The sequence below is a fragment of the Lemur catta genome, chromosome 9 (assembly GCF_020740605.2).
Source record: "Lemur catta isolate mLemCat1 chromosome 9, mLemCat1.pri, whole genome shotgun sequence".
Taxonomy (NCBI): Eukaryota; Metazoa; Chordata; class Mammalia; order Primates; family Lemuridae; genus Lemur; species Lemur catta.
In genome coordinates, this window is record NC_059136.1 from 42,526,448 (window position 1) to 42,541,513 (window position 15,066).

Genomic DNA, 15,066 nt, shown 5'->3' on the forward strand with positions numbered 1-15,066 from the left:
TTAATTTCCTATCCTGGAAAATAGGGATAATGACCCTTTTCTTATGAAGTTACTTGGAGTTTAAATGAGACTATGGATGGGAAAATTCATCAGAGAGCTCTTTGCATTGTGTGTGCTCTCACTGATCCATAAATATTCCATATACAGTGAGCATCTTTTTTTCTTTCATTTTTTTTTTTTTTTGCAGGGGGTATCCACTCTTTATGCTTCTGGTAATAGCTCCACAATTTTTTTTTAATAGGAAATCATACTCATTCAGTCTCAATTCATATGGTTTAGACCTTATCCACAGTAATTGGTTCAGCAATTGACATGTAACCCAACAAGAGCCCATAAGTCTCAATTTGAGGATTTTTAGCTAGAACTTTCAAAAACTGGAGACTTGTTCTTTCTGCAGGGATCTCAGAGAGGTAAGACCATCATTAAAGTATCTGAATCTATTTTGACACCATGGAGAGAGAACTTGCTTTACAATGAAGTTAATATAGAGGAAAGCAGAATGGAGGTGTGCAGACTGTCCAGAACACATCTCTGGAGCCCCTGCATCTAACTCAGCTTGAATCCCTTCCTGTTACTTGCGTCTATTAATTCCCCTTCTCTCCCGTTTTCTTGATTAACCAGTGAAAGTTTGGTTTGTCCTGGTTTCTTTCACTTGCAAACACAAGTTTCCTTACTAATAAAACTACTAGACAGTGATCAGGGTGATTGAGAAAATAAGGTCCCTTCTCAGGAGGAAGTCAAAGCCTCAGGGAAAGACGGACAGGAAAGAAGAAAATTACTGTGATAAAATGCTCAAAGGGTCACTGTTATAGGAGCACAAAGGAGGAAACACCTAACTCTACTTGTCTACTCCCCAAACTCTCTCCTATTCTTTGTCAGGAAAAAGTAGATGGGATCTCTTAGACTGAGGCTCCACCAGAATAAATTTATATCTCAAGGTAAGTGCAAAGAAAATCAGCTAAAATACAAATTTGTCATTATATTAGGGCAAGCTTGTGCTAAAATGTCCTCGCCACTAAAAGTTCTTATGGATTTTGTCTTCTGTTGAACTCTGCATCCCTTACAGGTCCCACTCATATGTCACCTCCTCTACCAAGGAGTCTTCTCAGTACAGACTTTCCTGCCTCCGTCTCCCTCTTCAACAGTCAGAATTAAACTCACTCCCCGAAGGATAATCCCCTCAACCTTACAGCATCCTACCACATTGTGTCTTGGTTGATGAGACCGGTCTGGGATGACATATTGTTTCCTTTGTATTCCCAGCACTTGGCACAGAGTCTGACATGCAGTAGGTAGGCGTTTGCTCAATACATGTTTTCAAAATAAAAGGAGTAACATCCTTAAAGACAAGATAGATAAATGTGAGCCTAATGACAATGCACTCAAATGAATTTGTAATTGATTGAAATGTCTTTCTCGGTAATGGCTGATTAATGAATTGACTCAGCCTGCTGAGGGGTCTGTGGTGGAGCCCTCTGATCTAGTAAGGCAGCCCAGGCAAACACACACCACTGTCTCTGCTGCTGCCCAACACCCCATGTTTTTGATTCCTCTTCTAATTTACCTTTGTCTCTCAATATTACTGTGTGCTCTAATTTCCCAAGCTCAGTACCAAAATCAGCTTTGATTGTTCTCCCTTCCTCACTCTCATCTTGATTCTTAATTTTTCTCACATTAATTTTTTATATTTCCTCCCATCCCTGTGTATTCCACCTCTTCCTGTCCTTATGCTGTAACTCTGCTCCTTATAGGTGATTCATAAATGGTCTTCGTGGTGTTTTATTCATTGATGTATCTGAGGTGCCTAGAATGGTGTCTGTTCAATAAATAGTTCTTGGATTATTTGTTTTATTGCATCTGAACCACTTTTTTAAACCATCTGGCAAATTACTCTTTATAAAATCATGTTTTCATCATGCTACTGCCCCATTTAAAATGTTTCAACAATTCTTTTGTGTTTATAAATCAAGTCCAAACTGATTAGTAGGTGGACTTTTACAGACTGACATCAATGGAACTTTCCCACATTATTTTCTGACATTGACCTATATAACCTTCTATTCATGTCCAACCTGTTTATTCATAATTCATCAAAATGTCTTTCAGTTCCTGCCTCCATTGAAAGGCACAAGTTCTCCTTTCCATTTGAAATTTGTCTGCTTAGAGAAGAATCCAAAAGTCATAAATGAAAAGATAGACATATATGACCACATGAGAAACAGAAAGTTTTTGTATGGTAAAAGATACCATATAAATATACAAACTTTATAAACAAGTAAATGACAGACAAGGGAAAAAAATTGAACAGTAAGATATAAAAATTGATTAATCTTCTTAATATGTAAAGAGCTTTTGCAAATGGCTTTGCAAACAAAAGAAAACAACAAATAAAAGATGGTCTAAAAATTTAAATAATGAATAATAGATGAAAATGCTCAGACTATTAGTCAGAGAATATATACATGTAAATGTCTACATCATATTTCACCATCATATTTGCATCTGCAGATGCTATAAATGGAGAGAGCTAAATGTTCTCCTTCATTGCTCTTGGCAATGTAAATTGCTACAACATTTCTGGAAAATAATTTGTCAATAATGATTAAATAAAGAGCACATATACCCTAACTTACCTTAAGGAACTTATAGGAATGATTGTAAGAACAAATGTATATATAAGAATGTTTATAGTGATAGAAACAAAAACTATAAGCAATCTGAAAATATATCATGATGGAACTGATTAAAAATACAATGATTAAAGTTACATTATAATGATTAAAATTATATTAGAATACAATATTATGCTGATACTAAAAATAATGAGTTAGCAAAAGCTTTCTGGATATAGAGTGAGCTCCATGTTACATATGCATAGAATGTCTCCACCCATAAAATGAATAATATATCTGTATATGTATAATACCATTTAGAAGAAGGAATGAATAAAATAAATTTAGAGAAAAGTGTTAATACCAAGCTGTTAATGATGGTTACATGGGATAAGTGGGACCAGAAAGAGAAGTATGACAGGGAAAAAAGAGACCATTAGCTTTTTCTTATATACCTCCATTTTGTACATCTTTACACTGTTACATGTTATAACAAGCATGAAATACTCTTGCAATTTAAAAATTAAATAATACATAATGTAAAAGGAACTGTGGCTCTTTCTTCCTTTATAAATCCTACTCATGATCTTCTCTCAAGTTACATTCTAATTTCTCTGAATTTATTGATAAAATTATTCCTTGGTCATTTACTATCTGGTTCCTTGTTACTACTTTCTTATTGCTACCTTGCAGTATTATTTAAATAATGCATTGTTATTTAACTGTTTGTATTAATGTCAACTATTTAATTAGAGTTAAGTTCATTGTGATAAGAGCAGATATTCTGCATTTTGCTCTCAAGTATTGTTCAAAGACTCGTAATTTGCTCATTTATTCACTCATCAAGCAAATATTTATTGCATTTCTACTAGCTACAAAGCTGTGTTGGATCCTAGGGATATAGCATCATCTTGGAAAAGACATAATCCATGCCTAACAGTTTGGTGGAATGGGGGAAGACACTTAACACAGTCTTAAAAAATGAGTAAGTTATTAAAGGGAAATTGCAGTGTTTTGTTGGCATCCAACATGGTGAGCCTTTGGAAAGATCAGTGACATAGGAGTCAGGAAACTTGGCTTTTACTCATCTATATTGCTCTGTACGTAAATGACAAGATAAAAAATCAAATAGGGAAATAGAATGAAAGTGCTTTTTCAGTATTAACATGCTAAACAAATGCAAGGAAATATATTATGTAAGGAAATTAATTTATCAAATAATAATGTCAATGTTAATAATGATAATAGCTAATATTTACTGAGTGCTTACTAGTCAGGTCATTGATGTGTGTGACCAGGATCCCAATCCACCCCTGAATTGTGCCCCATCAATTCCAGGGACCCATGAACTTCATTTCCCCTTCAGCCAGTTCTTGTACAACCTAGCAAAGAAAACTAAGGATTTCAAGAATCCTACCATCTCTCCTATTCGAATTACAAAGCACCTACTCTTTGTTTTTAGAATTATATGGCTTAAAAAGAATTACTACTTGGAGCCTGCAGTCTTTTGCAGTCACTGCATGTCTGAGTAAGGGTTGGCAGTGGGGAGACTAACATTGCACTTAATGAAAAATGCAACATTAAGGTTTGTTAGGCGGGTTTTCTTCTGCCTTCACATATCATTTATTATTAAAATGCATTCTCAGCCAAGTCCATAGAAACAAAAACAAAGAAATCCCATCAATCCTGGAATAAGCGGCATGCTTCTGCAATGCAGTGCAGTTGTTCAGAACATGGGATCAGGGATCAAAGTGCTTAGTTCAAGTCCTGGCTCCATTACTCACAGTTTGTGGGACTTCAGCAACTCACTTAAACACTTAAACCTCAGTTTTGCTCATCAGTAAGTCAGAATATTGAAATGCCTCCCTCACAGGGCTGTTGTGAGCAGTAAGTGTGATCATGCACTGGCGGGGCTCAGAATGGTGCCTGGAATGTAGTGTGGACTCCAAAAATATCACATTGTGCTAGTATCATCCCAGTGGCCAGGCAGAACTTCTAGCCATTAGAAATTAGAGACTTACAAAGAAGAGAACAAAGGGAAAGGAAGCCTCTTTTAGTTCATGCCTTTGCATGTAGACTTGCACATCCTAATTGACAAATGTTTTTACTTCCAGGGAAGATTTGTGCTTCTGGCATTGAAAGGTTTACAGCACTCTATAGATATAACATACTATATTCTGTATAAAATTTCTTTCGATACAAAGTGGGGAAGAAACAAATTTAAATTAAGAGCAGTATTGTTACCAAATGTAAGTAATGACTGTGCTAGTGTATATACTAACATCCCAGTCTATGGACATACCACATATCTGGAAAAATGGCAATATCTTTTTTGATGCCTATCACTAAATGAGACAAAATATAAAAGCTGTAAGTCAAGGCTATAGGTCATGGGATTTGCTTTTCTAGAAAAATAATGCCTAATAAGTATTTATGATACCTATTTCCAACTATTTATTAGACTTTTCCATTTGGATGTCTGTAAGCAGCTCAAATACAGTCTAGAACTCATTATATTACATATAATAATATATCAATTTTGCTTCTGAAGTGCCTCTTTAATGCAACACCTTCTCTCTATACCAACAGCCCTAATTCATCTCTAGATTTTAATTTATGTCCCACCAACATCTTCTCACATCCTTCAGTCTATCTTCAACCCTGACAAAAGATTTATCTGCTTGAAAAACAAGTCAAACCTAATAATGTCATTCTACTCAAAGACTTCCACTTGTTTCTTGGATTAAACTATCATTTGGTTGGCTGGATAACATACAAACTATCTCAGAACTTCTGCAAAATAACTATGAAAACTGAAGAGAAAAAAAAAAGAAAAATCAACATACATTGAAAATTAGGTTATCAGACAAGTATAATCAGTTTTTCTTTATGTTGAAGCCATTGAAGCTAAAATAGAGAAAATAATTCTATGTTCTCCCTTATTAAAAGATTAATACTACACACCTAAAAGGACGTAGGATAGCACTTAGTTCCTCCTCCACTGGATATCCCTGCTCCAGGACTCAGGATCTCTACTAACCAGAAGATTGAGTTAATAACTTTGTTGCTTTGGGGATGTTTTTTTGATATGACAGAATACTGTGCCCTAATCCCTCACTCCCCACTCATATTTCTATATTCCTAAAAGTAAGACAAGAAAGTATATAGGAAAACCCGGCAGTGATATGATGCATTTTGGGAAATTATGTTCCCATTAACAAAGGCTTGTAGGCAGAGGCAAGGACATCTTAGCAGATTTGAGTGCTGGATATTTTAGACAGTTAAAATATTAGAGAATCAGGAAGAGGTATCAGGAGAAAATTTTGCATTGGTCACATTAGAATAACATTGGGATTGTCTCCCCTGATCACAGGGAGATAAGGAAAACACATCCTGTACACAGGTTAATCAAAATTTTGAGTGTATTTTAATTAAAAAAATAAAAAGTCATCTTCAGTGTATTATAATCAGGGAAAGCAGGTCATATCCCTTGCCTGTCTACTCTCTAAGTGAGCTTTATTTCAGTGATTTGGTCTGTGTCTATTGACTAGCACTGTCTTTGACTCAAAATCATTGGTGGCATTGTTCAGCCTTCCTCTTCAAGCAATGAGAGTAGTGCTTGGGTGAATCTAATAAATTGGTTCCATAGACTCTTGTTTGTGGTGTATCAAAGTCTCCCTGTTTCTCTGGGAACTTTCACTTGGGTCTGGAGCATATTGTCACACTGCGTCTCCCAACTTCCCTTGGACATATGGGCCCCGTCCTTTTGGTTGTCCTGTCATTTGGTCACCCAGTATGTGGTCTGATGAGAGAGAGAAAACTTTGTTGCAGATTTTGGCTCTGAATGGCAAAATATTTTTCTAAATACTGGTTCATCTCAGGCCAGGCAGAACAACACAACTGAAACTATTTTTGACTATACCAAATACTGGAATATTGTGCACATTTACTCATCCCTGGGTAGCATCAAATAAATGACCCTCAAAATCTAGAATTTCTTGAATGCAGGGAACAATAAGAGGCATCTCTTCAAAGAGTTTTGTATCTTCAGGACTCCAACCTATCTTATGAAGATATGACTGACTTTTCCTGAGATGATGTTAGCTCATTTAATGGATCTCAGCTCCTCTTATCACACTGAATTGATTAGGGTTTCCTTCTTCATAGTTAGGGAGGGAGAATGGGCATAGGATTTCTCTTCAGAATACTTACTTACAGCTGTGCAGTCAAATCACATACAAGACCTGTGTGCTATAAATTCCTTCTCATTGAAATAGACGTAATGATCCTTATTATGTCAGTGGAATGAAAATGAATTAATGGGTGAACCCTTTATAAATGCTAAAGACTTATGTTCATATAATTTGTTTAACAGGTACAAGCATCACCAAGTGGTCACGAGAGACCTAAAATGATGCTTCCAGAGTTTTCAAATCAAGAATAATCACAATAAATAATTTGAAAAAAAAATTGAATTATTTAGATACTACTTTACTTGAGTCTCTGAGTGTCAGATTTATACTGTGCATATTTGCAATCTTTTATAAAAGAGCAGAGAAAGTTATAAAATATAATTTAAAGAATTTTATAAAATTATAGGATATTACAAATCAAATGTGATGTAAAAAATGACAAATCGGTTGGTTATGTGTTGAATATCATAAAAAGATATGGGGAAGCCTAATCAAAGCATTCTAACAGAGTTACCAAATTTCTACAAGTAGAATTTCATAAACATAAATAAGAAAAGTAAGAGGCAGATAATTTGTGCCTGGCCTATATCATCAATGACCTAAGGCCACAGAGCAGCCTGTCTAGGGCACAGACAAGTAGCTAAAGGGAAATGATTCTGAAAGGAAGAAAAAGGACAAAAAACGAAAGAAAAACCAGAAAGCAGTCTCACTCTCCCTTGGGTTTTGCTGACCTATGGTTTGCTCATATTTACAGTCTCTGAGACTGTGTCAATTGTACTAAGTGCATTATGTGGCTTAACTAATTTTTCCTCAAGACAACCCTATGAAGCAGCCACACTATTATCATCCCACGTTACTGTGAGAAAACTAAGGCTTAGTTGTGGTCCTAACTCATTTCATCCCTATTATAACCCTGGAGGTATTTACTTTGTTATTATTTCTATTTTACTAATAAGGAACACCAGGTTCCACTGGAGAACTGCAGAAAGGAGGCAATATGAGTGAAGAGAAACTCAAGTTTGTGAGATCTTGATGAATAAAAGTTGACTTTGGAGTGGGACTGAAAATAGGCAATAAATTGCAGGAAATAGCAGGGGTGGGCTTTCCCTGGTAGACTTCTATTTGGAGAGCCCACTTAACAGTCTATGAGCCTTTCTTTAGGGAGGTGGGGAGAGAGAAAGCTTATCGTGACTAGTAACAGCAATGGAAGCTAATGAAAGAAAGAATGATACCTAAGCTATATGCTAATTGTGTTTTAATTTTCAAAATAAGAGTTTGAGATGGGCAATATGAACTCCATTTTAAAGATAAGGACCTTGCGGCTTAAGGTCACATAGCTAGGTAAGTGGCAGAGCTCAAGTTCAAAATCATACATGTCATCTCCAAAGCCCATGGAAATATCAACCTGCAAGTGCCTATTATAATGGTCCCTACTAGTGATTAATATATAATCAAATGACCTCACTGAACTCCTTTTCTAACGTTAATTTATAAAATGGAAGGACTATTCTGTGCTTAATGAGAATGACACAAGGTGAGGGGCAATGACGTAACATGGTGGAATAGAACGATGACCAATCCAGAAATCTGGAATCTGAGTTCTAGTTCTAGCGCTGCTAACAAGTGGCAGCTGTGTGACCCAGGACAAGTTATTTTACCTTTCTGGGCCTCAGTTTTCACAAAAGTAAAAATGACTGGGGTTAAACCAAATTATCTCCAAGAGTGACCTGACAGGTAGTAAGACTTCCGATTTGAATGTGAAAGAGATGCAGATATTCCTGAGCATAAGTGGCCATCCGTTTGGAGAAGTCATCAAAAAGCTTGTTTATGTTGGTGGCTGAGAAGTATCTTGGGAAATAACTCAAGTTGTGTCAACTGCTGAGACTCAGAGCCGTGTTCAGTAAAATAGAGTATGCCCAAATAGAAGTCCGTTTTCCAGCGGATAAGAGGTTTGCTAAGAAAGAAATTATCCCAGAGGATAGGGGTGAGCTCTCCAAGGCTTCCCTCATGACGTAGTCTGTCTTACCAAAGAGGAGGGGTCACTGTGCACAGCTCATGTTGTCTGACACTGAGATGTGTGCCCTTGTCTATCATGTAAAGTTCCATGGGGACCATTGAGAGCTTTAGGCAAAGACTGAAATAGCTATTTCATCTGGCCCCATAAAAAACTGTGGTACAGCCAACACTGCTTAGGGGCTCCTCCAGCTGATTAGAGAGTTTAGCAGGTTGATTGGAGTACAGAGTCCAACCAGAACTGAATTGACTTCCAACCTGCCCATCCCAGCTTTATGGCCTTGGGCTACTGACTTACGTACCTCAGTTTCTTCATCTGTCTAATGGGAATTATAATGTTTTCTTTCTCAAAGTCCATTGTTATAATTTAATTCAAATTTGGTTATAAAGTGCTCACACAATGTCTGGGGAATGGCAACTATTGAATGTGTGTTAGCAACCCTGCTCCTGCTATCTGATGGGTGCTGTCGTTAGAGTCATGCTAAAAGGGAGAGAACCTTTCTCTGCCTTATGATTTCATCACAGACCACATGCATGGAGGAGTCATGATGGTTACCTGTAGGAGTCGCACTGTTATCAGAAGCAGCGGAAAGCCTTCCTTACTGAATGAGGTGGCAGGGAGTTAGTGGCCAGGCTGGGTGAGACGGGGCACCTGCGAAGCAGTGGCACTGTCGTAATTAGGAGAAAAGCAGTGGCCACTGGCCAGGAGTTTCTTTGTCCATTGGAGAAGGGGCACAATGACAGTGGCCCCCAGAGCAGTTCTTTTTTTGGGAACATGTACAACACTTTTTAGGAACTGCAAGACATACTTAGAGGATGTTTTAAAGGAGGTGTGTTAACAGATCAAGGCCACAGGCTAAAATGTTGGGGTGGGGTGGTTACTGGAAAATTTGGGTTAATTTATTTAATCGAAGCTATTTATATCGAGCACCCACTATGTGTCAGGGACTCTTCTAGGCTTAGAAAAACACACTCAGCAAGGTGGATGGATATATATTCCTGTATATTCACGAAGCTTGCATGCTTGGAGTGACTATATATGTATAAATATATATGAGATTTTTATTTAGCAGTGAGTTCTGTGAAAATAGTAAAATGTCTTGGGAGCTATGGCAGAAAGTACAGGGTAATTAGGTGGGGCCTTGACACACAAACGGCATCCGAGCTAAGACCTCAGTAAGGAGAAGGAACTGTCCTTGGGGAGATCTAGAGTAAGACTGGACCAGGCAGAGGGAACAGAAAGAGCCAAGAGCCTGAGTCAGGAAAGAGAGACAAGAATAGAAAATCCAGAGAAAACTACTAGTGGAAAAGCACCTTGAAATGGTGTAGAGAAGTAGGGGAGGCCAGATTGAAAAGGGCCTTGTAGGCCACACACCCAAAAAATGTCACTGAAAGAAAAGAGCCCCTACTAAAAAGCTAACGAAAGCCAAAGTAAGCAATAGGGTGAAATAGCATTAATTTCCAAACAAATTAATGTATTAATGGAGTCACTTATCAAAGAGGAGATGTGCTGTCACTTGCAGCATATTTTAGTACCTAACACAATGTTAAGCTGTGACATTGAGCAATGTCATGTTCTTAGGCATCTTCCTATGCATTTTTTATCACCAAAAAGCGTCTGATGGACTGTGTTTTCAAACCTGACGTATAAGGAGTGTAAGCTAGTGGATGTCACGAAATGACACTGGACCTGGAGCCAGAAGGGCTGGGATGAAGTTCAAGTTGCATGTCACCACCTGCTGAAAGACCTCAGGCACTCTCCTTGGCCTCACTGGGATTGTCACCTTAGGGCTAAGTTTAAAGAAATTGCTACCACACAGATAAATTGTGGGAATTAAATGAGACAATGCATTTTAAAGTTTCTTGAAAATTGTAAAACATCGTCCAGGTATTTCTTATTGGTTTTTAAATTTTTTTTAACATTTATTGTTAAAATCTCTTTTTTCGGACTTTCTCTGTGTTCATTTCTTTCTTTATTTTTCTTTTTAATTTTTATAGATACATAATAGTTGTACATATTTTGTCATTGTTGTTTTCAAGTAAAACCACTAGAGGTCAGAATTTCACATAAAGTGTTTAAAGAAACACCCAAGATTGGTGGGGGAGTGGGAGAGGGAGGAGAGACAGAGAGAGAGAGAGAGAGAGGATATTTTCCTACTAAGCATCATAAAACAATAAATTTAAGGCATAGAAAGAAAAATAATGATGGATTGCATCCACAAAGTTTCCATAACTTAGACTTAGGTAGATAAGAAGAGAAAGATAAAATAGAATTTGTTAAATATCTATGATGTCTACACAGCTTAAAGCTGACACTGATTATCTCATATTCTTCTCCTTTTTTTTTTTTTTTTTTTTTTTTTGGAGACAGAGTCTCGCTCTGTTGCCCGGACTAAGTGCCGTGGCATCAGCCTAGCTTACAGCAACCTCAAACTCCTGGGCTCAAGCAATCCTATTGCCTCAGCCTCCCAAGTAGCTGGGACTACAAGCATGGAATACCATGCCTGGCTAATTTTTTTCTATATATTTTAGTTGTCCAGCTAATTCTTTCTATTTTTTTTAGTAGAGACGAGATATCTCTCTCTCTCTTGCTCAGGCTGGTCTTAAACTCCTGAGCTCAGACAATCCGCCCTCCTCGGCCTCCCAGTGTGCTAGGATTACAGGCATGAGCCACCATGCCTGGCATCTCATATTATTCTTAAAACAGGTCTCTAATGAAGGCACATTTTGCAAATCAAGAAGCTGAAGCAGAATAGACATAATAACATGCTGAAGATAAACAGATTGGCTCTGCTGTCTTTCCACTAAGCCATGCTTGGGAAGTAATGTCTGCATATTGGTCAATACATTCTATGATTAGTTAGCATTATTGGTTTTTCACCTACAATTCAAAATAATTTATTTAGTTTCCATCTCCCAAATGAATTTAGAGCAAAGCCCTTTTATTGTCTGTGTTTCCCAGAGTATCTAGAAATTTCTGAGCACTAGCTACAGTGCTAGTAAATATGGTAATGAGATGAACAGCCACAGAGAAAAATACAGGCCAGCTTGATCTTAGGAAAAAAAATATAATTGAACAAAAGCATTAAACCAGTCCTTTAAAATGTTTACTTAGCCTTTTTTTTTCATTTTGTAGAGCTAAATAAACAAATCTGCCTTGTTTGGGGGTGGGATGGGGTTGTCACAGAAGGATTGAGGTAGAGTAAATGGCACTTTGTATCTTGAGAGAAGATGCCATGTCTTGTATTTACAACATCTAACATAGTGCTTAGAGCAGAGGAAAGGCAGTGAAGAGTGTGTTCATTTGCATGTGTAGGCAATTTGCAAAGAAACGAACAAGTTAACTAGGCACCGACCTCACGAGTTTAGAGTCTAATACCAAGCTTGATACGTAGATACAAGACCTAGGACAGGTTTCTCATCTTAGCTTCAAACCCTTAGCATCTAACATGATGCTTGGAATTTAGCAGGTGTTCAGTACCTTCCATAAACATAGAATCTTTTTACTAAGAAGAAAACTTAGAGTCCACTTGATACATAGTTTCCAGGCTCTGGGGAAAGAGGAAATCACACCTGAGTCCATAACAGACTTAGTTCTAGAACTCATTGTTCTAGAGCACTTTTTCCCAAGTCCCTCTCCCAAGGAACATGTACTTCTTCATTCTGCCACACTCTGGTTTGTAATCATCTCATAATGTCTAAACATGCTCAGAAAGAAAGTTAAAGAGGTTTCCACTGTTTGAAATCTTAGAGTTTCTAATAGGAAGGGGGAAGTCTGCATTAGGCACAAAAAAGGGTAGGAAGACTTGTGGTAATAACCTGTTTTTCAACAAATATTAATTGCATATGGATTCAAGTGATAAAATTAAGGTAAGTGGTTTAAAAAATGTTTACAAGTATATTCCTTGCCTTTTTCTTGGAAAGATTTAGGATTTTTATCTATTCTTTGTAAACTCTCAAAAGCGAGAATTAATGGGATTCTTTACCAAGCACATTCTACACATTTTCTCTTCTTTTTTCTGATAAGCTCTACCCACTCCCTGGAATGCGCTCCTTCCTCAGCTGCCTAAAAGAATCATACCTAAGGCCCAATTCAGTTAATTCCCTTCTCAGAAAATCTCCTTGGCCCTTGGTTTCCCCTCCTAAACCATTTATCTCTCCCTTACTTCTAACACTAATGTATATTATTCAATGTAACTCTTGTGCCTAAAATAGTGCTTGGAACTTAACAGGTATTCAATGTATGTTGGCTGAATTGGAATAAATGAAATTGTTGAGTTGGAATGCATTATATTTTAGACATTATTGTAACATCACTCTGTCCATTTTTCCAGTTTTAAAGTTGCAGTTTCTCTGCAAGGAAAATTGTTTAACAGTGCTATTGTCAAATGGATTCTCCCATTGCTTTAATTTTCAGCACCTTCTATGACACCCCAGGAATAATACAAAGTTTTCTACACTCTATGGAAAGTCCAGTAATGGTTTTAAGTAAATACTTTATTTCTAATTGAAACTTTCTTTTCTGAACATTTGCCCTCACATTATTCATTTATTCACCCAAGAAATTATTTGGAAGCTCTAAGGTCTCATTGTTCCTCCCAGCATTTATTTTACTGTATCAAAGGTTAAACCTTGGATTGCAATCTTAGAGGAAAATTAATTCACTGATTAAGAAAAATGCACTTTAAGCAATACACATTTAAATAACTGACAAGCATAGGGCAATGCATTTCTGATTTTGGGGGGGTGGGGGAAAGACTCTCTTTTTCTACTTAAAATTTTAAGCAGCTGCAATTCTTCCATCCTATAGCCTGGGGAAACATAGCATGAATTACTAATAAGGTAGCACCAATCTGCAGTGCAGTGACCACTTTCAGAACAAAAGGGTGAGAACAGAAACCAGGAAAACAGATTTTTTTTTTTTTTATCAACTAGTTCCTTAAAGCATATTTGGATCTTGGCTCTACTTGAAAAAAATTTTGCAATATTCTATCATTCTTCAGCTGAAGGCACTTGGCCCCAAAGATTCCACTTTTAAATAAAGCAATGTTCATTATATATTACTTTGAATCCTTGACAAAATATTTCCCATCCTCTACACTGGCACCCAGGATCCCATTAATTTATGAAATACACAAATTTTAATTATATATATAATTTCTATATTACTAACTAATACATAATTTTTACTTTAACCTTTTGCCGAAATAACTTTACCAGGCTCAGTATGAGACAGGAGTGGAATAAAAACAGCCCAAGAATAGAGATGCTTTTGGAGAAAGGATTCCCGAAGACCATGCCTAGATCGTGTGTCTTCCCCTGGAGCAGAACGGTGGAGGGAGTTTCCCCCTGCCCTGGCATTCCGCCAGATTCCCACCCTGCGTCTCCCCCTCCCAGCGTTCTCTTACCTAACATCAAGGGAAAGCTTTAAATAAGTAACAGACTAGATTTGGAAAATCCTTTTGAGTTTCCAAAATAGAAGGAAAGTGGGAGGACGCTAGGGAGGAGAGAAAAGAAAGCCATTGAAACCCAGGGTAAACTTGAGAGATGTGGAAAGAGATCATATTTATTATATATGAAAATTTTAGTTTCTTTCCTCACCTTTGGGTCCCGGTGAAATGGTGTGTGTGGCACAGACTTCAGGGGTAGAACGACTGTCGATGTCCAAACCTAGACTCTGAATTTGCAAAAGAAATAGTACCAGGAGGATAAATTGGTTTCTTCGAAGCAGGGCTCCAAAGCCCTTCATTGCTGTGGTTCCTTAGAAAAGAGTCTCCCAGAAGCAAATAAACAGCTTTATTTTAAATAAAACCTCCTGCTTTGGGGAAGAAAGGGAAGTAGCCAAGAGTACACATTCCAAAAAGGCCTACAAAGACAAGAACGAAGCATATCCTAGATTGTTTATTTTCTCAGTATTCCACACAGGCCATACATTGTCCAGTCTGTTTATTTTCTAGTGACAACAGTTTATTGAAAATTATCTCTGAACTAAGCACTCAAGTGTCCAGGTCAGTAGAAACATCCCCGAGAGCAAAGAGGAGAGAGAGGCCTTCTGCTCAGTAATTGACCTGACAATCTAATAGGCTATATTGCATTTAAACGCTGAGTTTCAGAAAGGTTGTGAACCAGAGAGGTCTTCAGTTAGCCACTGTTATGCAAACACTGTGCATGGCTTTGAGATTTTCTGTAAGGTGATATTCGTTATCTGCTTGTGCCAGTTGAACACTAATGCTTCCAGTGCTCTCCAT

General features: G+C 37.3%; 1 protein-coding gene across 1 annotated transcript in view; it reads right to left on the reverse strand.

The window, feature by feature from the left end:
- COLEC10 (collectin subfamily member 10) overlaps nt 1-14,730 on the reverse strand; it is a 34,845-nt gene extending 20,115 nt beyond the window's left edge. The window contains exon 1 of the mRNA XM_045560442.1: nt 14,420-14,730. Coding sequence (XP_045416398.1) covers nt 14,420-14,567 — 148 coding nt within the window. The 5' untranslated portion in view covers nt 14,568-14,730. The remainder of the gene's footprint in view (nt 1-14,419) is intronic.
- Nucleotides 14,731-15,066: the final 336 nt, after the last annotated feature.